We start from the raw sequence: 24,526 nt of genomic DNA, 5'->3' as shown, positions 1-24,526 counted from the left end.
GCTTGCCCTGCCATCATATGCCCAGGGTCAGAACTTAAACAAGGCACTGCCATTTTTCTCTGGCGCAGCGAATCAGGCGAAAGAACGACGTTTTCTGATGGAAGCTGAACACCTTTTTAGACGCGTTTTCAATGGATCCTCCAAAACAATTCAAGATTGAAAATGAAGACCATCAATATTACATTTGCCTGGGACTTAGAAGTTTTACTGTAAGATTATGCATTATATCATGAGTTTTTCTATGTGTAGCATGAAAATGGCGAGAGTAAGAAAAGGCCAGTTTCAAATGTCAACTAAACGCCAACCCCCCAAAAAAGAAGAGACTCGCTCACTTACATGCGCTTCTAAAGAAATCCATGTACTTGATACATGATCTGCAATCATAACTAAGCCAGGAAATGGCAGCAGGGAGTAACAAATTTTCACATTCCGGACGGCACTTTTAAAGTTCAGTGTTATCCACGGAAATAAGCAGGACTTAAATTAAAGTTGAGAAAGCTAACCCAGAATTAACCCAAGAATCAAGAAATATCCAAATTCATACCATGATGTGCTCAATACGGTTTTAAACAAACACTAAAAATAAATACATGTTTATATTCTGCTTACATTGAATAAGATAGCAGTATCGGACAATGTCCAGAGCTGAAATATCGGCAGCAAATCGAAAATGCAATGGTTTAGATGGGGCATCCCTAGCAAAAAAAGTCTAGCTTGCTCAGTTCTTCAACTGTCTACTCACTGCTGCTGTCTGGACCCAGGTCAAGTTGAAGGGACGTTATGTGTCTGTACCAACGCAGTGCGTGGACATGTTGTGGGTCTGGGGGCCTGCGGAGGAGCTTAAACGTTCTCTGGTCAGCCCATGAAGGGCTGAAACCAGCCAAGTAGCTGCGAGTGGCTAGGTAGTCATTGAGTGCCGCGGCAAGTTTGGCATCCCCTTTTATTCGGAGTAAGAAGTCATAATCAAAGGCTGCAAGAGAAAAAGAGGAAATAAATGCAGATAAGAAGAGGCTGCAGTTCAACAGCATGAAACAAAGAGAAGTGCACCCAATAGACTTCTCCAGCTCTAAATAGATTTGGTAAACCAGGAGAAAATGAAGGAGATGGCGAATAAGGAAAATTAGCAGACACCTGAAACTTACACAAGCAAGGTGACTCCAGCTTGTTGAATTCCACTTCGGCAATAACGATGTTGTGATTATGTTACGAATTACTTTTGACCATAAAAATATTTTTTTTTAAATACAGAATGTGCTGCTGAATAGTATACACCTTCACAGATAAGAATTCCTAAATAAAAAGACGAAAAATAACCCTTCAGTGAGGCCCGTTTATTGCAATTAGTCCGTTAGTGACTAACAGCTTCTGGGGAAGAAACCAGAAGAATATTATAATAATAATAATATGTCAGGCTGTTTGCCAATAAAGTTCAGCTTCACTTGTATTGGGTTCCAACGCCTACGGCAGCAGCATGAAATATAAAACTTTATTTAATAATTTCCTCTTCAGTATTCCATTTATTAAAACAAGCCAGTGGAATCAAAATTGCGATGTTTTTTTTTCTCTTGGTTGGCAAGAAGATACATTGATAGGTGATGTTAGAGGTGGGGTGCGTTGTTTGAGGTGTTCTTAAAAAAGTTGAGAGTAGAATATTTTCTCAATCCAGTAGGTGTTGAAAATGTCCATCTGAGTTCAAAGAGCTTTTATAAAAAAAATTCCCACCGTGCCTATCTGCTTTTATCAACGCAGATCGGAACGTGAAACACATTAAGTAGAAAGAAATGAGGTTGTAGATTAACTTCATGTTCGTCATTGCCATTTTTGTTAGCGTAGCATTAAAATGGTAAGGGCAAGCGAAAGAATGTTTCAAACAGTCCAAAACAACCCGAAGACTCAAAAATTAAAAAAAAAAGCTTAACAGGGGCTGCAATCATGATTTCAATCAGAGGATAGAGTCAGCAAGTAAAATCAATTCAAATTTCAGACAGCACCTTTAAAAGTTTCAAAAGTAAATTATAAGCAACATATTGGTTAACATTGAGATAAATCAGGTCTGCAAGGACCATTGATATTTTGAAGGAGAGGTTCAGGACACACTCTTTAAATTGAATTGTCTTTATTGTCATTATGATCAATGTTGCGAAACATTGACACATGGCACTCCAGGTTAAAATATATGGTTAAGACTTTGAAGAGAAAATGAGAAAAGACCATCGTATAAGTAGGCAAAAAATGATTACAACCTAGTGCTTAGAAATATTAAGTTATAATAATGTGATATAAAAATAAAATTAAAAAAGGACTGGAAATTTGTCTTTTATAATGTAAATGGCTCTGCTATGGTACCCTACTACCGCAAGCCGGCAATGTGCGGCAGAAAACAGCTTTGTTGATTACTCTCTGTATGCTTTTCTTATCTGCTGCCATTTTCCCAGTATACCATATGATGATGCCGTATGCCAAAATGCTTTCCACTAGAGCTTTATAGAAGGACACCAGCAGCTTCTGTTTCTGGATGTTCTTCCTGAGGACCCTCGGGAGGTGGAGTCTTTTCTGGGTCTTCCACACCACAGCCTTGATGTTAGCAGTCCAGGACAGGTTGCCGGAGATGTGAAAGCCCAGGAGTTTGAAGGCGTGGACCCTCTCCACACGGTCTTCATTTATGATCAGTGGGACTGGGTTTCTGCTTGCCCTCCTGAGATCTGGTATGATTTCCTTAGATTTTGTGGTGTCGATTGTATAAGTTTATTTTTTGAAAATTTAAATCAGTGTGGATGAGCCTCCCTCAATTCCATTTCCTCACATGGTTAGTTTGTGCCTTGTCATAATTGTATTTACTTATTCATTTGTTTTCTGTGTGATCATTTTGTGTTCTGGGCTGTTGCATGGGCAAAATGTATTAGGAATGTATTGTATTTTCTTATTGTGAATTTGATTTTTTATTCAGCACTTTTTTAACCATGTTATAATGTAATTTTATGTGGATAGTATGATCAATTACTCAATTTTTCGCAGTAAAAGTCAAACTGAAAGGATTCTTTAGAAATCCACTAAGAACGAAAATGAAGGAGTCAAAACGAAAGCAAAACGACCCTGCAGTGATGCGCCCCAAAACTTTCAATGGAAAAACTAAGAACAAAAGTGAAGCAGTCAAAATGAAACTAAAACAACCGAGCGGTAATACCCCTACCCGAAACTTATAATTTTAAAAAAAGTAAATAAACAATTCATTTTTACTCATTTTCACTTGAAGACGCCAACTATTAAGAACAGTGATAATACATTAATATCAAGATAACAGTGGGGGGAAACGGGGTACGTTTTAGTTTTCCTGCACAGTAGAACCACAAAAACGGGTTTAAATAAAACAGCTGAAAACTTGTGCATACATTTTAACATTTGCAAACTAATTTCAGTGGTAAGCAAAAAAACTATAGGCCTACTTTAAAGCGTCATTTTGTTCAGATTTTTGTCTTTCGTGTCGTTTACACATGAATGTCCTTCAACGCTTTAACTTAAAAACTCAGCATCCAAAAATGCAGTTTCAGACCAAAATAGCGTTTTGCACAGAGAGAATACATATTTTAAATATCATATATGTTAAAAAAAAAAAATCACGATATCGTTTCCAACATCAGGTTAGGTGTTGGGCATGTCATGCAGCTAGTTGCTCGTATTGCAATCAGAAAACTAAAGTAGCAATGTGGCATCTGAACGATATTTCGGCAGCAAGCAGAAATCAGAAAAGCAGAACAAATACCTTGCTCTTCGGTGGTCGACATTGCTCCTGGGCGACGTTTTGGATGCTGATGCAACAGTGGAAAGTGAGGGCGACGAAACCTGACTAAATACTCACGGTCGGAACCAATCCTCTTAAAGCGGCCGGACGGAAATAGGGGTAGGACCTCTTTTCCGGAAATGTTTTGGGTCGGAAAGTTTTTTCTGTTTGTTGCGACTATACAACTGCGCGATTTTAAAAAACTATGTTTTAATAGACCTGCTAATAAAGGAAGTATATTCTGACCAAAATGTCTTGTTTGAAGGAGCACACTGATAAATTGATTCGGGTTTACAAACGATACATAGAGTTTGTGAGAAAAAACCCAGGTGCAACGGCACAGGTGGAAAACGCCGTTCGGACCATCTCTTACCTGATTGCAGGTGAGTCGATTCCCAAATGAGAACAATGCTTTGAACAAACACAGTTTGGAAAAATCAACAACATATATATTACACCCCGCTTGGTATAGTGAACTTACAAACAAACTTCATAAAATCAAATTTGTATAAATCAAAAGATACAGTCAAGTCATGTTTATTTGTGACGCCCTTAATCACAAGGAGTCTCAAAGGGCTACACAGACCACAGATTATTGCAAACCACTGACTATTATTACACCATTCCCTGATCTAAAACCTACATGAGGGCAAGGAAAATGAAGAGACCTTGAGAAGGGGCCGCACATGAGGTAATCCCCCTTCCAGGATGACCAGGCTGCAATGGATGGTTTAATAACAATTAATACACAGATATCATCAACAGGAAATTTGGTCATTCATAAGCTATAGAATAGAAGTGTGTATTAAATCTAGATTTAAACAGTTACACTGAGGTTGTAGATCGAATCTCAGGGGGCAGACCATTCCACACCATCGGGGCCCGAATGGAGAAAAGTCAGGCTCTGCAAAGGTGCCTAAAATCCTTGAAAAAGCTTTAACTTCAATGTTCTCTTTTCAAGGATTGAAAAGTGCTTGTAAAGGCTTGACATTGTTGCAATTCTTCTCAACAAGTTCACTTAAAAATGACGCGACATTGCTCTCTTGTGGCTTTGCTTTGTCATTCCATTTCTTTCCCCCTGCGAACAACTGCAGCTGGCATTAGTTTGTATGGCATTGACAATTGAAGCGTCATCGCTCCGTACGGGTTGCGCCCAAGAGTACAGGTGCATGCTACGCCTAAACAGGAAACTCTGAAATATGTATTGGTGCAAGGCTCACGAATCAGTCATGGGCCATGTAAAGAATGAAGGCGGCGTGGTAAATTTGTAATGGGAAGACTTTCCTGCAACTGAAAATATAAGCCTCATATTAGCATACCACTAAATGATCAAAAATTGTGTAAAAAAACGGGGGGAACATATAGGTTGACAGGTATGTCATCAAAAAAATGCAGATTTAGTTGTTAATGTCTCTGTATTTTGCAGGAAGACTTGCGGATTCCCATGAACTATCTGAACTTGGTAAGTTAAAAATAACTCTAGACACTGCAGTCTGCAACATTTAACATAAAGATCTATTTTTATATATGGTGCCATACAATGGAGGACTGTCATGAAAAAACAAATGTTTAAATAAGTACTTACCAATTAATGCTGTATAAATATTTTAATACAGAATATCTAAATATATGACATAAATGCAACATATTCATGTGTATATTCTTTTTTTCATTTATTTCTGTATTTAATCCGTCATTTTGTCGTGTATTTTGTCATGTATTTTATTGTGATTTTTGTCATGTATACTGGCGCACTTTTTACATATTGGTTTGATGAGTCCACCAATCAATTGCAATGCTTTTCTTCATCACTGATACACCAATAGGTGAAAACCTGAGCCTGCCACCTCTGAATACCATTTTTGGTGATAAAAAATGTCAGAATACACCCTTGCCCTAAACAATACAGCGACATCTAGTGGTCAAATGTTACAGTGTCCCTTTTAATTCTGAATACAATACAGGTCACGACACCGTGCACAAAGAATGAGCCTTCATTCATTACCCTTGTCACCTCGATGGGGATAGACGACGTGTCCCCTGTATTAAATAGTCAATGTAGGAAATTTATGAGTCCATATGCTGCCACTCCTCACAAATGTACTAGCATGCATATTTTTTGCTTGTGAATATTGCTTTCATGGCATTTACGCCATCTCAATTTACAGTTAGCATGAACATGGAAAGGTAATATTTGATTACCTCTGGATCAATCAAACTGCTCTTTAATTGATACAACACCGATCTGGTTCATACAATTAATGTGTAAATTACATTAAAATTTCTAACCTCAAGGAGAGAGTGACATACGTGAATTGCATAGATCTGAGGAGAAAATGTTTTGAGGTGTGTAGGGGGTTATTGTGATATTTTCCAGAGTGAATCGGGCATTTAAACTGATGCGTTTGAATTAAAACTCATTGTAGTTTGCGCAGGCAGAAATACTGTATTTATTCGCATGTAACGTTCACTAGATTTTGTGTCATTATTATTATTATTATGATTTTATTTTTATTTGATTTATTTATTCAAGGTACCAGATATGAATGTTGGAGAATGCAGTAAACAGAAAGTCGTCCTATAGATATAAATAAACACAAAAAAAGCACAACAAGGAAAAAAACACTTGTGTATCTGATGAAAAAGCTAACTTTGAAGGACATGAAATAAATACATGGTAAATTGTATGCTGATATTGTGCTCTTAGTTGTCAATAGATGATTTGAATCGTAGCTGCATGTATTCAACGTTTGTCACTTTCAATGCCTAATTTGAGCTGAGAAAAAAATCCAACCAAATTTCATTCACATTTCAAATGACAAATAGGGTGCGTGTTATTCACAAATTAACTCGATACTTCCTCCAAACCTTTCACCTATTTGTACCCTGACCCTCTATTATGCCTGATTACCTCCTTAAATGAGAAATAATGAAACTGAAAGTGTGTCAAAAGGAAACAGAAACTATTAAAAATGATGCAATGCAATGCAATGGAACCTGTCATTTACAAACATTTTTATAATCCCATTTAGGCAGAAAATGTTAAATCCTAGTTTACAAAGCATGTATTAAATATCATTACAAAATTATTTTTTGTTGTCCTAAGATACAGAAATAGGAGTTTGTATTGTTTAGAGACCACACTGGTCAACTGAAATCTTTGAGGAACTGTTGAATTCAATACTACGGTACATAAACTAAAAAAAAGGCATCGTATTTCATACTTGCATTTTAACCTATTGCTTATTTTTGTATTAACTGGACTTTGCAAATCCGAATATGTCAACTGAGTGCTAAACTTAATTGTTCATTCTTTCTTTTATGCTAGAAACGGTTGAACATCTGATTACAGATTGTAAAGACAAGTAAAAATTGCATGCTTTTGCTCATACACTGGGGAAATAACACATATTTCTTCCCTTTCAAGGTTATTGAACTCATTTTGTTTCTTTTATACATCTGAACGTTGTTTTTTTAATCTAAAATAAGAATATAATATTTATAATTGTGAAGCGATTTTGCTCATTTAAAGTATATTATCCTTACTTTACAAAAATGTATACATCTAAAAATAAACTTATGAACAAAAAAAAATAGCAAAATAATCTTCTATTAAAAATAAATCTTAAAAACATATTTCTTTGGTTACTTGATTTTCTTTCAAAACCTTCCTGGTCTTTTTTTCTTTGTAATATTTAATTAGAAGGCTGTCTTGAATTTTAGCTTTTAGTATGCATGCACATGTCTAAATTAATCATGTTATTGTTCATGGTTGTAGTGTTTCTCGGTATGTGTACTTTTGATAAAACTATAACTGTCTAAAAAAGACGTATTGCACAAAAAGGTATAAGTTTACGAGAAGGAAACCCCACTGCTCTCCATCTTCAACGGTTGTGACTCAACATGAAAATGAAACTTAGTGTGTTGAATGATGCAATGGAACATAAACGACCATATTTGCTCTTTCCTAAAACTATATTTTATTCAATGAGGTTTGTTCAACACATTTTCATACAACTGAGGTTGTATAGAATCACCCCCGATTATATGATGAAGAGATTTAACACGCTCCATCACATTATCCTTGGAAGATAAAAGTACTGGTATGAAATCTTCTATTTTAAGTCAAATGTAGTACATAAAGCCAAAATATACACAAGACTTGAACTTTATTTCATACCACCATTGAAATTGTTGTATTCATTGCACAGGTTGTTTCTGTTTACTGTCCTGTCATGATTGACAAGTGTTAATATTAACATGATTGACTGAATTACTGTGTTTTACAGTCTATTCTGCTTCCAATCTCCTGGTGTTGTTCAATGACAGCATTCTGCGAAAAGGCTTGCAGTGTGCCCTGAATATAGTGAGTAAGCACAGTGAATGGATGGTGTGGTTTATTTTTAGTCAATGTGTAATAAATACTGAAATGTGTTTGAAGAGATTGTCTTCAGAGCCAAAAATAATAATTGCAGAGGAAAATCCTTTTCTTTTTTACAGTACTTATTGAATTATTTTACTACCAGCCTTGGTGTGCACAGATGTTCAAAACATTAAAATATATATTCATAATCTTCCCAGTTGGATTGAAAAATGGGTACAGTAATCCTTTGTGTGTATCGCGGTTTACCTTTAGCCATTTCGATACTTTGCCGATTTTGAATGCAATTGTCCTAATTGCCATTGATATCAACATATCCTGCATTGTGTTCTGCAGCAGACATCACACAACAAATGCAATCAGGGGGGAGGTTTTGGGAGGGCTTTGTGTGTTTGTGTTGTGTGGGCTTGACTGTGTTTGCAACTGTACTAGCTTAGTGTATGTTCTCAGTCAAACAGAAGGGCGGGTGCACAAGTCATTGTGGCCACCAAAACAAACTGCGGAGCAGAGCGACAGCTACTATTTTAGCATCTCCTTGCATTAAAAGAAATTCATCAATTAAATCGGACTCTGAGGAAAGCCAGAAGAGGGTAAAGAAATGCTGATCACCACTAGGTGCTCCATGGATTGTTATCGGGTCTGAGAAGAGACTGAGAGAAAGCAATAGCAAGGCTGTTGGTAGGGCCTACTGCCGCATCTAGGCTACGTAACAACTCTGTATCTCACCAGCGGCAGTTCCATTACCCATCAAACGAATGACCTGAAGCTACTACTTCTGGGAAAACGCTACATTCCTGTCAATTGTATATTAATCATCAAGGAGACATGTCTAAACCGGAGGATCCCGAATGCTAGCGTGTAGCTAGCCAGCCCCTCTCTTATATAGGAATTATTTTGTTGGTGCTAAATGTTATTGCAATTATTTTCATTGCACTATTATTACAAGTTAGGTCAGTCTCCAGGCCTTTCCCATTTATCCTGACATTTTTTTTATCTTTCTGAAGTGCCACATCTAATCCTATTGCAAACAATGTTCACCAAGTTGTTATCAATGACAACAGAGACATATCGATGCAATATTGAGATTAGTTTTCTGCTGTCCAGACCGTCTCACAGCAGAGAATCCTTACATGGCTCTCAGTGTTGGAGTATGTGGAGGTCTTCCTGGAGATGGGCGCCCAGAGGGTGTGTGGTGAACTTGGCTGCTGGTTGGTCATTGCACTCATCCAAATTTTGAAGTAAGCGACTTTTGTTAAGGATTTGGGGGGAAACGGGAAATCACACACTGAAGAACAAAGATTTTTTTTTTTAGGACATTGGCAATAAGGAGAGTTTGATAGCGAATGTTTTTGGGCAAATACCAATACACAACTATCAAGCATTCATCACTAAAAATACCAGGTCTTTATACTGCTGTTTTATCTACAATCTATACTTGCATATACAGTACTGCTACAGGTACCCGCCCAAAAAAAACTTAAAAAGGCTGGGCAAATAAATGACAATTGAAATGTGTTGTTAGATCTCTTAAAGCCTTTAGTTTGTATTATTTCTTGTTGTAGCACTTGTTTTTTGGTTGCATGACACAATACAGGGACATCTAGCGGTCAAATATTATGGTGTCCTTTTAAAGGTAGAGTAAGTGGTTTACAGTGGATTATTATTATTTTTTTATTTCTGGTATATTAATTGTATCTCCACATTGAAATGATGGTTGTTTTTGTACACGTTTTATTAATATTTTGGGTATATTTCCATTGAGTATATGGTTATTATAAAGCAGTTTTAGTGGGTTGATTTACATGCAATGTGGGATTATATGCAAGTATATAAGATAATTGAAGTACTTTCCTTCAGGGAAACTTGTTTACACAAATTTTTAGTTCCTAATAAACAGCCACTAGAAGGCAGCTGTTAGCTGTTCTATCAGCTAGAGTATCATCACCTTAAAAAAAGTCTAGTACTGACTATTGCCCATCCCTAAAAAAGTTTCACAAGATTTTAAAACGCCTCCACTGTAAATTTTAACATAAACTATGAGAACAAATTTATATTGTTTATGGACTCCGTTTTATTTCCATTCATTTTGTTCTTCCAATAATACTGGATACCTGTGATAGGAAGATGAAGCCTAATTAAGTCTTGAAACTGTTCAAGCAACAACAGATTTATTTCTTGACGCTTCATGCGCTAGACAGGTTTATAATTACAGTATTTAAACTGCTGAGTGAGTGACAAGTAAAATGGCCCGGTATTGCCGGGCTGATAGAAGATTGAGGAGGATTGGGCTCCTTGGAGTGGGCGGTGGTTGGGAACTGCAGTACCCAATTTGTAACTGCATTACTACCTTATTACCATATACAGATGCTATCCTACTTATGACCATTCGACTTACGAAAAACGGTAGATACGAACATTTTTTTTTTCAGAATGTCGAAAAATATCCGGACATTGCTGTAAGTTAGATTTTGTATTGGGTGCACCTTTTTCCGAGTACAGGACAGTACTATAGTGCTTCTTTTCGCCGCTACCGGCATGTGGCGCTGTGAGAGGTCACCCAGAAACTACCCCTAGAAGAAATCCGCTTCCTCCTCCTAGTTCGTGTGTAAACATTCTATACTGTATCCCCGGGGCGCTAAGAACTTTGACGTTTTTATTGTTTAATATTTGGTGCATCCAGTGGTTGGTGTAAAGTGTAAAGTAGAGGTGAGCTGTTTCTTTTGAAATGGAAGTGGAATAAGAAAGCTTGATGCGGTTGAAAAAATGGTTGGATCGCTTTTTTCGGCCACTTTTTACCAAGGAGAAGGAAGTCGCTTAACTGTTGAAGCTCATCCTTCAAAAGTGACTTAAACTTAACTTTATTTATCTTTATAGAGCCTATTATTTTATTAAATGTTTATTTTTTTAGTACAAAACAATACAGGTTAATTATACAAACCTTAAACATACTTGTATAAACCATAAACATACAAAATATAGCACTGAAGCAACTTACGAACGATCGTCCGGAACTCATTTGTACGCAGGGCAGCGTCTGTAGTAGAGAAAATAGTAGGCGGGGTCCAATTGGAATATTCATGTAGATTAAACAATTTAAGGAAAGCCTTTGACTGGTGTGCCATGTGTGATCTCCTTCCAAATGATGTTCACTACGTTGTTATCAATGAAATAAAGAAATTCTAATTCTGACCCGAGATCACACTTTACGGATCGCTTGAAGGTATTCCCAAATTCTACGCTAATATTTGACTAAAACAAAGATGCTAGTGATTTGTTTTTGTTAGGTGTCCCACTTTATCTTTTTCCTGCAATTTGCCACTGCTACTGCTTGTAAACTTGGCCTTTCAGATGTATATCAAACCTTTTGTCAAATTTGTTTTCCAGGGTCATACAGGTGCTTGAAATCTTTAAATGCTTGAATTGTAACGCTGTGTTTTCAAGGATTGAAAAGTGCTTGAATTTGTCCTAAAAAATGTGTTTTTTAAACAAGCTCAGGTGAGTCTCTACTGCAATGGGCTTGGGACGTTTTAACTAATAAAATGTTCCTCTCCCGTTTATCCCAAAGGACCGTTTTCCGCCTCGTTCTCCTTTTGTGCTACAAATCGGGCATCCAGACATCACCGCCAATTATTCCTTTGGACAGAGGTGGGGAAATCAATGGCAAAGGTCAGTGGCAAACTCTGACCTGTGTATTATATTGTTTTAACGTTTGTTTTTTTGTTCATTTCCTGCGATCCACAGATGACGCTAGTGCAGATCAGCAGGAGGACAGCTGTTTTGTCGGCCGGAGGTCTGGTCGTGTCATCAGATCACGAGGCAACGGTAAACAACGTCAAATGCACTCTAGATCGAGTGTCTCCAACGTGGTGACCGCGGGCACCAGCGTGCCACCCAAGAACAGTTGAGGTGCCCGTGGACCTGTTCTGAAAATGGCTCACCAGTGCTGGGTCATTGTGATTTTATTGGTTGACTGAGTCTATTCAACCCTATTTTTAATAACTAAGCTGGTAATAACATAGTAACAACATGGTAATAACATGATAAGTTGTTGTATTAGGAAATCAAATAAATTAATTCAAGTTCATGGGTTTCATGGACAAAATCTATTCAAGTAGTGATAACTATTTTTAGTTTGGTAAGAGAAGTAAGAGAATAGAATTCATTCATTTATTTATTAGTCTTTTATGTATTCATACTACTGGAAACACAACAAACTAAATTCCAATTTATGGGTTTTGTAAAGCGAATTATCAAATAATGTGCAGGTTTTTAACTTGCTACCTGGCTACCTTTTTAGCTTTGTAGCTACCCATTATCCCACTTTTTGTTTTGCTTTTTAGCAAGCTATCTCGCTAGCTTTTTACATTTTTTTTTGCATACAATCCAGCTAACATTTGACCTTTTTTGGTAGTTATCAAACTAAATTTTGGCTTCCTTTCTAGCTAGCTATCTACCTTTCTTTAACTTTCTATCTAGCTATTTAGTTAGCTTTTTACTCTTTTGGCTAACTATCTAGCTCCCTTTTTAGTTTTTACCGGTTTACCTTTCCAGCAAACTATCAAGCTAACTTTTTAGCTATTTAGCAAGTCATCTACCTAAGTTGCGATTTTTAAAAATGCATATCAAATTGGGTGCCTTTAGCGCTGATTACTTCCAAAAATTAGCTCAACGGTTGATAAAGGTTGGAGTCCGCTGCGCAATATTGTATTTGTGTGTCATACTATACAGCAGTGATTTTCAACCACTGTGCCGCCGCACACCATTGTGTCGTGAGAGATCGTCTGGTGTGCCGTGAGAAATTATCCAATTTCACTTTTTAAAATTTCAAATCTTATAAAACATTTATAAATCATTTTCCTCAAATATTATGTCATTGTCAAGTGTCTGTGCTGTAAAAACTGGGGTATTGTAAATTATATAGTAATTAAACACTGTTCAGTGTCATTTCATAACATTTTTGGTTAGTCGTGTGCCACGAAATTTTTCCAATGTAAAAAACGTGCCCTGGCTCAAAAAAGGTTGAAAAACACTGCTATACAGGTTGTTTGTTTCGTAAAATAAGGACCATAGGTATCTCTGGGTAAAGATTACAATAACCTTTTAAATTTGCAATTATAACTATTCATGAAATTTTCCATAACTACTGACAGCACTCAAAGTGACAAATGAGCTTTACAGTCATGTGTAATACGCCACAAAATTGATCGATGTAAGGTTCATACGGGTGCTTGACATTTTTGTAAATGCTTGGATTTAAATGTGAGTTCATGAAATGGAAAGTAGTTGAATTAATGGTGAATGCTTGAAATTGTTGCCATGACTAAAAATTGGCCCACTACCATTTATCAGCCAGAGAACATTTGAGGCAACACCCATCCCTAAGTTATTTTACTTAAACAAAGAAGTCATGGACACGCTTTTTACGGCAATTAGATTGCACTAGTGTGGTGTGTGTGGTCTCCTTACTGTACCATATACTACTTAACTACGTCTTTTTTATCCACTTTAGAAATGATCAGTCAGCTCCCGAATTAAAAAAAAAAAGATAGCAAATGGGTTTCTTTGCCCAAGTTTAAAGAAGCCTTAGGTCTTTCCTATAATATATATGAAATCTAAAAGTGAAGGTCCCCAAATTCAGGCAAACCTTTTTCATTAAAAAACAAACAAATAAAAAGAGAGAAGTATGCAAATGTTTCTCTGAGTTAAATAAACTGGATTGGAAGTTAATTAAATGATTAATGATAATCGTTTGATAATTATCTTACACCCCTGGATCATAATCGTAATTAAATTGTGAGCCTCTAAAGGTTCCCAGGCTTAAGGCTTTTATGTCATTTATTCACTAGCCTTGCCTCCATGAGAGTGGTGTTTCTACCATGTGGCCCCTGAGGCGTGTTCAGGAGAGTGATCAGACATGTAGTCTCTTGATAATCGCTTGCCGCGCACTGCTGAACGTTTTGTAATCGCTCACTGTGATTGCCTTACTGATCCAAAATGGCCGACGACAGTACAATGGATTTCGTTCTACAGCTTGCTTTGAGCGAGTTGGCTGATATGAGCGACAGTTCGCATATTGACACAGTTAAGGTTATCCTAAACGCAGTGGAAGGGTCATACCTGTCTTGCATTGTTCACAAACATTACCAGGCAATGTAAGACGATATATTACATCGCCAACAGCACTCGTCAGGGTGAGATCCTCCATCTTCTGCACTGTCGACGCCATGTTGGAAATCAAAGTAAGCGGTCTTTCTCCCGTGATTACTCGGGCACGCGAGCGCTCAATAATCACTGGCCGTTCAGAAGCTAGCGATAGCTCGCGATAGCAATCACTCACTCTCCTGAACACGCCTCCGGCCTCAAATGAATTACACGCCTGGATTAGACGCTAGGTCATGTTGTGCATGACCTATGACCGACACTACCGGAAAACAATTTGAATCGCTATTCGTTTTTTTCTTTAGAAAGATAACGTGGTTGAAATTTAATTCAGATTTATTTTACTCCAAAATGAACCTAACAGTCAAATTTTGCAGCTGAAAGTCAATTTTGATTGCTGTCATCTACTAATTACTTGTTTATGATGCGGCAGCTTCCACTGCACAGACAAGTCAGCGGGGAGCAGCCTGCAAGACCAATTCGAGTCGGAACTCGGGGGAGGGGAAGCTCCACAGCAAAGCGACACTTTTAAGGCGGAAAGAGACCATCGCTGAGGCCGTGTACATCAGCCGACCACTTGTACATTGTATCCTTGTATAATTCACCAGCCCAACAGATATTTTGGGGGTGTGCCACACAAGTATACAGCACATTTCAGGCATGAAAATGGGCCAAGTGTTAAAAAGGTGAGAAGAACGGTGTGGAGGAAAATATCTTCCTGTACACTGAACATCCCAACAAAATATTGAGCTGTCGACCTGCTCCATGTTTCGGTGATCTGAAAGAGGAAGCACACACACATAAACCTTCGGGGTGTTGCACAAAACCAAGATAAGGGATTAAGCCTGAATATGCCTTAAATCGGTTGCATGAAAGCAGGTTAAATTTAGCACGGCTCTGTTACAACGGTGATTTATTCTCTACAGCAAGCTTGCTCCTGACTAGGCTAATGACTGGGCTAAGATTATCCCCAGAGATACATCAGGCACCTTGTCTTATCATGTGAAAGATGAATGCCTGTTATAGCATTTCCATGGACTTTCTCGATATGTGGCATTATTTGAATGATCCCTCGTTCAAATCTTACATGTAGGCTCTATATTTATATTAATAGAGCCTACATGTAAGATGTATTTTTTTTTGCTTTCAGGCTATTTGTTTTATTGCTAGGACAATTAAAAAATGCTTGTCAAATTGCCATCAGTGCTTTGACGATTATGCATATGATTGCTGTTATTGAGATTCTAAAAAGGGACGTAAAATTTGCAAGAAGTTGTATTACGTCATCTTTTATATATAGGTCGATTTCCCATTGATCTGTTCCGTTGCTAAATAGAAATAAGTTGTTTCATTATTAAGGAACAATGACATAAAAATACATCTCCTTGCAAGTTCAAAATCCATTGATGTCTTCTCCTTATTCGAGTGTCTACTAAACTAAAAACTTATGAGAAAATCAAGTACATTTTAAGTTTCAAATGTAAGGATGATGGTAACCCTCCTTCCAGATGACCAGGCTACAATGGATCTTGCAAGGGAAACAACAGAAAATACACAGATGTGTCATCAACATGAAATATAGCTAATAACAGAATGTCCAGTTGACGGCTTCCTGTTCCAAGATTTTGGAACAGGAAGCCGTGCACAGACCATGCTGAAAGTGGTCTGTGCAGCCCTTTGAGACTCCTTGTGATAAAGGGCTATACTAAAAACTTGACTTGACTGATTAGAATTTTTTTTGTCATTGATAACGTAGTGATCAATTTCTTCCAATTAGATTTGACGTGGGACTGCAGGATATACGTGTAGTGAAAAAAAACTACAATAAAATATAAGGATGAATAGGTAACATTTGTATCTATTCTATCGCAGGTGAAAATGATTCTACTAAACCACATATTCATCCTGGTTCCCTAAACTTGCAACCGATGAGGCCGACATGCGCCAGTCAGCCTAGCTTTTCTTCTATTTTTTTGCAATTCTACCCCCTGATAGGCTGCAAACGGAAGAAGTTAGCTAGTCCCACCCGCTCAAACTAGACTCATTTTAATTTAAACGCACAACATGAAACGCAGGGTTCACTCCCACAGTAAGAGCTTGTGCATATTGCTGCATTAAAATATGTCATGGCTGCAGATGCGGCCTATGCCACGACATACGAGACCACTGTCTAGCAGATGGGATGGCCATTCTGGCGTAGAGGAATAAGTCTGGCATATGTCTGTGCTCGAGATAAGATCAGGCCTAGAAAATCAAGCGTGACCCGGCCTGCGGGTATCCGAGCCTGAGCCAGCCCGAGCCCAACAAATGAACTTAATTTGAGCAAAGCCAAAATTTTCACATTTTATTTGTGAGGACTAGGGAAGAGGAGGAGGGGTTCTTTTCAGACTGGCACGAGAGGATGACGGATTCCATTGCGCAGATCCTTCTCAAAGAAAAGAAAACAAAGGACAATGACGGGTGGATCATTTTTATTTTATTTTTAAAGTCGGCGTGAAAAAAAAACCCGGTCCGAACATGATAATTGACATTTTAGGCCTGACCCGACCCTCATTTCTGGCCAGGCTCAGGCTTAAGATCTTACCTCTAGTCTATTCTGCAATATGTACTAGCTCTTTCTCCTCTGCAAAAACTAACAGCAACATTTTTCAGAATTTTTTGTCCCAGTTTTTTTGGGTGTTCCCGTAGCGGCAAGGTTGTGTACAATCATGTCAACTCCCTCTAGATGAGCCTCATTTTATGTAAAATTAAAAAAAAAAATCATATGAGTAATATATAGTTTTGGTCAATCAAATGTAAAAAATGAAAGACTGGAATTTGCATTTTATAATCCATTAAATAGTTGTTGATCAAAGTGTTGGATAGTTAACCTTAACATTGGATCCTTTTCGACGGCAGTATTCATCCTTGGGCTCTTAGGAAAAAAGTCCTGGAAACCATGGCTTGTCTCAGCAGGATTGGAGCTCTCCAGGTGGGTCTCATATTATCTAGAACAGGTTATATTGTGCTACTGTCACATGACATTTCCTTGAGGGGAAATTCCGAAGCTTCGTCACAACTTTGCTAGATTGCTGATATTATTATCGTTGTTGTCAGGAACCATAACGAAATTCAATTGGCCTTTTTATGATGATTTCCCTGTCTAGCTTTGCAGTGCTCCGTCAACTAACATTTGACAACAGATGGGAGAGAGAGGAGATGAGGAGAAGAAGCTTTCTTTTACTATACTACCTTGTCCGCTCCCCTTTTTACGACAAATATTCAGAGTGAGTATGTTTGAGGATCACATTTTGCTGTGTCGTGATCAGAATGCGTAACGACCTAAAGTTGAAGGTGATTACCGATGCAAACTTAAGGTAATCACCAAATTGTAAAACATGTTTTGTTGGTTGCACTTGTTTTGCATTGAAAATGTAATCAGAATTGAGTCGAGTCAATATTGTTTGGATTTTCATGTTGGTTAAGCTAGCACCAACTACATTTATATGGCTATCAAGCACACTGTCTTTGGTGAATCACTATTTAGCATGCAGGCAATTGTACAATGGAAATAATTTCAATTATGATAAACCATTTAAATGCAAACTCTGAACTGATTATGGTCTTAGTCCAATTAACAGTGTTGTGATATTTCTTTCATTTTCGAATTACTCGTGCGTGTACGCTACTGTTCAAAAGTTTGGAGTCAAACAATTTTGCGTTTACTTTGTAAAAGCCTAACTTTGATGATCCAAACTATTTGTGTTCTCTCCCCCTTATTATATTTTTCATTTGTTGGCTGGTCTCACATATGGCTTTTTCCTTTGCCACTCTGCCTTGAAGGCCAACATTTTGGAGTCGCTTCTTCACTGTAGACCTGACCTGGGCACTCTGGTCCCTTGGGACGCATGTTCTGCCTGGTTTTTGACGTTTCCCTGCTCCAATACAGATTATTCCAATCACCAGGATCCAATCTTCTGTATCACCTGAGTTGAATAAGAGAAACCTCCAAAACAAATGCAGGACATGCTGCCCTCAAGGACTCAACTGCACAGATCTACTCTAGATGTGCACCCTGGTGTTTTAGTGGTACTATTCAACCAAGCTGGTAGTTGAGGACTTGAAAGGAGTCTATTCTAAAACTAGAAATGTATTGTTCTTATACCTAATTGTGCATTAAGGGCCTCCCACTTCCTTCGTTCTGTCTGTGCTGTTCACATCGTTGTAGATCTTTAGTTTCTCAGCAATTTCTTGCTTAGAATAGCCTTTATTTCTTAGACCAGGAATAGACTGTCTAATTTCACATGAAAGTATGTTTGATACCTGACTACTTATACTAGTTACTGTGCAAGCAGTTTTTCTATCAGGGATATTTTTGTGGTAGGTTGACGAATGATGCATACAAAGTCCTGCTCACTCGCAAAACAAGCCTCGCGCATTGATGAATTTCTCTTGGACATTTCCATTTTATTTTCTATCCCCATGTAGAAATACCAAAGTTGTATCTATACATGTATAGTGTCACAGTCAATATTTCGAATTGTCGTGAGCAACATGAATGAAATCTTGAATTAAATGTTAAAAGATAAATGCGGAAACAACGTTTAATATACCCCATGACGTCTCCCGTGCCTCTTTTGATCGAATTTCTTGCAAAGGCCATGTATATGCGTTCTAATGTCACTAGTCTTATACTTGATTTTGTTCCCATTCGTACAAAAATCCCAGTTGTGATCCCAGTTGGACTAATCCCTGCATGTAAATATACCTACAGTTCACAATTTATTGTATATTGTATAATAAACAAAAGAACTCTTTGGTTTCCAGGGCAAAGATTCTCTTTCTTCTACAACTTCTGGCCAACCATGTTCCAGGAACAGGCTTCATTGCACGTAAGGACTTCAAATTCGAATACTAAAACTAGGGGTTTCCTGATCAGCCAAAAAACCAGGACCAGTTTAAGTCCAAAATATCCCAAATTAGCTTTCATATACAGGGTGTTCTAAAGATCCTGGGCACAGTTAAAGTCTCAATATCTAACGGCTAGGCTTAGACAGCTTCTGAACACAACACTGACAGACAAATTGATTGTTCAGTCACATCTTCTGAAGTCGAGGGGCGTCCCGGTCTTTTAGCTCTGCATAAACACCCATCAGTTGTGAATTCACTTATGGACTTCCTCTCTGGTGGCTCTTTTCTGAATTTTCTGCAAAAAAAATGTTGAATAACAGTCTATGATTTGATTTTTTGCCAATTTAAGCACACAAAACTGTTTTTGGTCGAGTGAACGCCATTAATGAGTCTGAAAAGAAAGAAAATAGCCTTACAAAAACTTAATGTACTTGGCTTTAAAATGGCACAAATTTGATTTTATAGTGAATGGGGATACGGGGACCTCAAACGTACCCATGACTTTTGTATAATAGTATAATAAATATAATATTGTATAATAACTATGTACATACCCAGTGACTCTACTGAGGATAAGCGGTGCAGATAATGAATGAATGACTGAATGAATGAACTATGTACATATTCACAGTCGCAGTTGCCCAAGAACATTATGCTCATGAAAGCTGTAGAGCAGGATAACAACATCATTTTGAAAAAGATATCAAACTCCTTGCCTTTTTGCGCTAATCTAACGGTTAATCAGCCCTTCCCCTAGTCACCAGGATATTATAAACTAATTATTTACTTACCCTAGTTTCCCAGGTTCAATGAGAATAGTCAAACATTTCACTAATTATTCGTCTTTTGTCCTGCTTCTAACATATTGATTCTCGTTCAGGTCCTCTCATGGATTACCTACCCAACTGGCAGAAGATATACTTCTACAATTGGGGATGAAGCTGCACAAATGGCTTTGTTTCAGTCTTCTGCTCTCTGTAGGTCTAGATTTACAGGTTCCTCTCATTTCTGTAGTTTGCCTGGAGTTTTTAGTTAAAGTACCAGCACCTGCATACTAAAGAATTGAGATAGTAACTTGGAAGAAGACCTGCCAGAAGAAAGCAAATACGACTGAAAAACATTAAGACTGAAGTAATTTAAAGTGTTCCTTTGTGAAAGCTATCAATAGATCCAACAGAGAAGCGCTAGGTCACGCCCACCATAGTTCCGGTCTCCATGTATCACACGCAGAGCAAATAGGGCGGCGGAAACAACACTGAGTGATTCTTTAGTCGCTATTTCTGATAGCATAGCCGTATCATTTCTTCTTTATTATGCAAACGTATCTCAAAAGGCAGTAGAAAAAGCACTCAATTGTTATACACAGAGTTATATTCATGGTATCTAGGTTCCAAAGGTGCTCTTAACCTTGTAAGAGTGGAAGGAAGTCAGAAGCCACATACCAATTATACATAGAAATAGATTCAAATTTGTAAGAGGAAATGGTACATAGAGGATAAAATAATTTCAAAGTTTTACTTAATTTTACGAAACGCCACCTTCGCTTGTGTTTGTTCTTGTCATATGCTAACGAGGGCTCATTGATATACTCAAAGAAAGTGAAAGTAAAGAGGCCGCGGTAACTTACAAACTTCTCTCACTAAAAAACTGACCGACCCAACAGCAGCGTAATAAGAACAAAACACTTACTGCAGAACAAATAACTTTGTTTCGGTTCCCATCGATCATATGCACGTTGAGTTGGTGCAGCCGCTAGCATGCCTTGCATTTTGTTATGATACAAAAGGGGCCAGCCTAATGCCTGCCTCGCGTTTTGATTGGCTGAAAACAAGTGCAGTCTGATCCATTCATGACCGTGATTGGTTAGTAGTGGTGGGCGGTATGACTGACCTAAAAAATATCTTAATTATGTGATGTAATTATATTTTATTCATGAATACTTATTTTTTGCTTTTTATTGCTTCTTTTCATTGCTGTTCCCCTGGTTGTGCTGCTTCCAGATGTGTTCCTTCATATTTAAGCATCTAACCACTCACGTTTCAGCCATTAGTTGTTGCCACGGTCAGAAATCTGTCCAGGGGCCTTTTTAAGCAGATCTAACGGCATAACATAGTAACGATGAAACTGGGTTTAGATAATCACATTTCAAGTTGTCAAAGTGATGGCCACCCTGAAGGCCTTGGGTAACATCAGCTAAGAAGTGGTAGTACCTAAGTCTAACATCTATTACTCTACTAAATTTTAATAGCAATTATTTTTTTCACTACAGTACATTTTTAACTCAACTTTTTTATAATAACCTACTTTAACATCACACAACTTAGAATTACATAGAAATACAAAATGTAAATTACAAATATTTACTTTTTGTAAAGTAAGCTACTATTAGTTATTGTGTATTTTTCAGACTCCTAGTTACAAATTAACTTGCTATGAAATTAACTTTTTTAACCTGTTTTTCTTTTTAATACACAAGTAATCATTCACACACACATATAGCCTCACCCAACGATCCACCCATTCCAGTACTTTTCCATTGTATGATCTGCGCATGCGTGACTCTACAATAAATATGCTCTGCTGCACTGGAAGTAGGTAGAAGGAGCCGAAGAGCCAAGCGTACTTAACTTTGTACCCTCTGACGATCCTTCTCCTGCTGCAGTAGCTAAAACTTTCATTCTTGCCTTTGCCTGCCCTCTTTTAGACCCGACACTTTTCAACACTGAAATACAAGACTAAACTTTCATTTTTTTTTTGTAAAGACATTATCACTGAAACACAAAATATTTACAGATGTACAAAAAGATAAAATACAAATCAATTTGAACCTTTTTGATACTTTACGAATTTAAAGTCAACATTAAATCCCTGAAAAAGCATACATAATGACCAATCGGGAGAAAATAAAGCGTCTCAAAGGAAACTGGCGTTTTGATTGGTGGAGAGCCGGCTCATAAAGCAGGTCTCTGCGTGAACGACACATCCGTGAAGGCCTAGGTGTGAAATGCAAGACCCTCCCTGAATACAATATCATATGTACGGTATATACACATGCGTGTGTGTGTATATATACTGGACTGTCTCAGAAAATTAGAATATTGTGATAAAGTTCTTTATTTTCTGTAATGCAATTAAAAAAACCAAAATGTCATACATTCTGGATTCATTACACATCAACTGAACTATTTCAAGCCTTTTATTATTTTAATATTGCTGAATTTGGCTTACAGCTTAAGAAAACTCAAAAATCCTATCTCAAAATATTAGAATATCATGAAAAAGTATACAAGTAGGCTATTCAACTAATCACCTGAATCATCTAATTAACTCTTAACACCTTGCGAGGGTTTCCTGAGCCTTAAAAACACTCAGCTTGGTTCAGTAAACTAAATCACAAGTATGGGGAAGCCTGCTGATCTGACTGCTGTCCAGAGGACCATCATTGATACCCTCCATCAGGAGGGTAAGACACAAAAAGAAATTTCTCAAAGAGCAGGCTATTCACAGAGTGCAGTTTCAAAGCATATCCACAAAAAGTCTGTTGGAAGGGAAAAATGTGGCCGGAAACGCTGCACAACCAAGAGAGATGACCGCAGCCTTCACAAAATTGTGAAGAAGAGCCGCTTCCAGAATTTGAGGGAGCTTCAAAGACAGTGGGCTGAAGCTGGAGTCCAGGTATCAAAAGCCACAGTTCACAGACGTGTCCGGGAAATGGGCTACAATAGCCGTATTCCCATGGTCAAGCCACTTCTGAACTCAAGACAACGGAAGAAGCGTCTGACTTGGGCTATGGAGAAGAAGCACTGGACAGTTGCAGAGTGGTCCAAAGTCCTCTTTTCAGACGAAAGCAAGTTTTGCATTTCATTTGGAAGTCAAGGCGCCAGAGTCTGGAGAAAGGCTGGAGAAGAGCAAAATCCAAGTTGCTTGAAATCCAGTGTGAAGTTCCCACAGTCAGCAATGGTTTGGGGAGCCATGTCAGCTGCTGGTGTTGGTCCACTGTGTTTCATCAAGTCCAGAGTAAATGCAACTGTGTACCAAGAGATTTTAGAGCACTCCATGCTTCCATCTGCTGAAAAGCTCTATGGAGATGAGTATTTCATTTTCCAGCATGATCTGGCACCTGCCCACAGTGCCAAAACCACCAGTAACTGGTGCATTGACCATGGCATCACTGTCCTTGATTGGCCTGCTAATTCCCCTGACCTGAACCCCATCGAGAATTTGTGGGGTATAGTTAAGAAGAAGATGAAAGACACCAGACCTACAAATGCAAATGAGCTGAAGGCCGCTATCGAAGCAATGCCACAGGCTGATTGCCTCCATGCCACGCCGGATTGATGCAGTAATCCGTGCAAAAGGATTCCCAACCAAGTACTGAGTGCATCAATGGACATTTTCAAATGTTTGATTTAGTTTTGCTGTTATAAAATTATTTTTTTTACTTGGTCTGAGGAAGTATTCTAATATTTTGAGATAGGATTTTTGAGTTTTTTTCAGCTGTAAGCCAAAATCAGCAATATTCAAATAATAAAAGGCTTGAAATAGTTCAGTTGATGTGTAATGAATCCAGAATGTATGACATTTTTGTTTTTTTAATTGCATTACAGAAAATAAAGAACTTTATCACAATATTCTAATTTTCTGAGACAGTCGAGAGCGAGAGCTTTGCCAAGCGCGCCATCGAGAGCCTGGTAAAAAAACTCAAGGAGAAGAAAGACGAGTTGGACTCGCTCATCACCGCCATCACAACCAACGGCGCTCATCCCAGCAAGTGCGTCACCATCCCTAGGACACTCGATGGACGACTGCAGGTGGCTGGACGCAAAGGTTTCCCACATGTGGTTTATGCCAAGCTGTGGCGCTGGCCTGACCTGCACAAGAATGAGCTCAAGCATGTGAAATATTGCCAGTATGCCTTCGACCTCAAGGCCGACAGCGTGTGCGTGAACCCTTATCACTACGAGCGGGTCGTCTCGCCTGGAATAGACATATCGGGACTAAATCTAACAGGCTCCAGGCCTGGTTCGGCGCTTATGGTCAAAGATGAGCACGATTTTGACGGCCCCCAGAGTCTGCCCCCCATGGACGAGGGCCGCTCTATGCAGACCATCCAGCATCCTCCATCAGGTGGCCGGCCAGGACCAGCAGACTTATTTGCGCCCACCAACATGCTCCCACCGGCTGAAGCATCCACTTCTGCCTCTACGTCATCTTTCCCCACTGTCGCCACCGGATCTGCTGGTGGCAATACCGTCTGGTCACGGAACAGCAGCTTCCCTCCCAACACGCCACACATGCCCCTGCCTCTGCCAAAGTGA

The 24,526-nt window shown here is 38.3% G+C and overlaps 2 protein-coding genes and 1 pseudogene across 5 annotated transcripts in view; 2 read left to right on the top strand and 1 right to left on the bottom strand.

Moving 5' to 3' along the window:
- The window catches only part of cars1 (cysteinyl-tRNA synthetase 1), a 17,134-nt gene extending 13,235 nt beyond the window's left edge, over positions 1 to 3,899 (bottom strand). The window contains exons 1-2 of one of the 2 annotated variants that reach the window (XM_088334052.1): positions 3,761 to 3,873; positions 743 to 970 (exon numbers count right to left, since the gene is read on the bottom strand). In XM_088334052.1, the coding sequence (XP_088190178.1) occupies positions 743 to 970; positions 3,761 to 3,782 (250 nt within the window). In that variant the 5' untranslated portion in view covers positions 3,783 to 3,873. Of the gene's footprint in view, positions 1 to 742; positions 971 to 3,760 lie in introns of both variants that reach the window. The other variant, XM_088334053.1, reaches the window with a different exon arrangement.
- pex16 (peroxisomal biogenesis factor 16) lies at positions 2,605 to 21,885 on the top strand. Of its 3 annotated transcripts, none has more exons than XM_088334056.1 (11): positions 2,605 to 2,705; positions 5,205 to 5,240; positions 8,068 to 8,144; positions 9,264 to 9,397; positions 11,725 to 11,825; positions 11,901 to 11,981; positions 14,752 to 14,904; positions 17,217 to 17,289; positions 17,465 to 17,584; positions 19,125 to 19,189; positions 20,089 to 21,885. In XM_088334056.1, the coding sequence occupies exons 1-11, from the start codon at positions 2,663 to 2,665 to the stop codon at positions 20,145 to 20,147; spliced, it is 942 nt and encodes a 313-aa protein (XP_088190182.1). In that variant the 5' UTR covers positions 2,605 to 2,662; the 3' UTR covers positions 20,148 to 21,885. The 3 variants fall into 3 exon arrangements, with proteins under 3 accessions (XP_088190182.1, XP_088190180.1, XP_088190181.1); XM_088334054.1 differs by lacking the exon at positions 2,605 to 2,705 and adding an exon at positions 3,615 to 4,161; XM_088334055.1 differs by lacking the exon at positions 2,605 to 2,705 and adding an exon at positions 3,616 to 4,161 and having other exon boundaries at positions 11,725 to 11,804.
- LOC148367221 (SMAD family member 4 pseudogene) lies at positions 21,370 to 24,526 on the top strand (annotated as a pseudogene).

The sequence above is a fragment of the Urocampus carinirostris genome, chromosome 4 (genome assembly GCF_059441175.1).
Source record: "Urocampus carinirostris isolate Australia breed hairy pipefish chromosome 4, RoL_Ucar_1.0, whole genome shotgun sequence".
In the NCBI taxonomy this organism is placed as follows: domain Eukaryota; kingdom Metazoa; phylum Chordata; class Actinopteri; order Syngnathiformes; family Syngnathidae; genus Urocampus; species Urocampus carinirostris.
The sequence above is the reverse complement of the archived record's forward strand: the minus strand, read 5'-3'. Positions and strand labels throughout refer to the sequence as shown.

Coding starts and splice junctions, on each gene's coding strand:
- pex16 (XM_088334054.1), top strand. CDS start 4,029: ATGTCTTGTTTGAAGGAGCACACTGATAAATTGATTCGGGTTTACAAA. Junction 4,162..5,204: donor CATCTCTTACCTGATTGCAG/GTGAGTCGATTC, acceptor TGTATTTTGCAG/GAAGACTTGCGGATTCCCAT. Junction 11,826..11,900: donor TGGGGAAATCAATGGCAAAG/GTCAGTGGCAAA, acceptor TGCGATCCACAG/ATGACGCTAGTGCAGATCAG.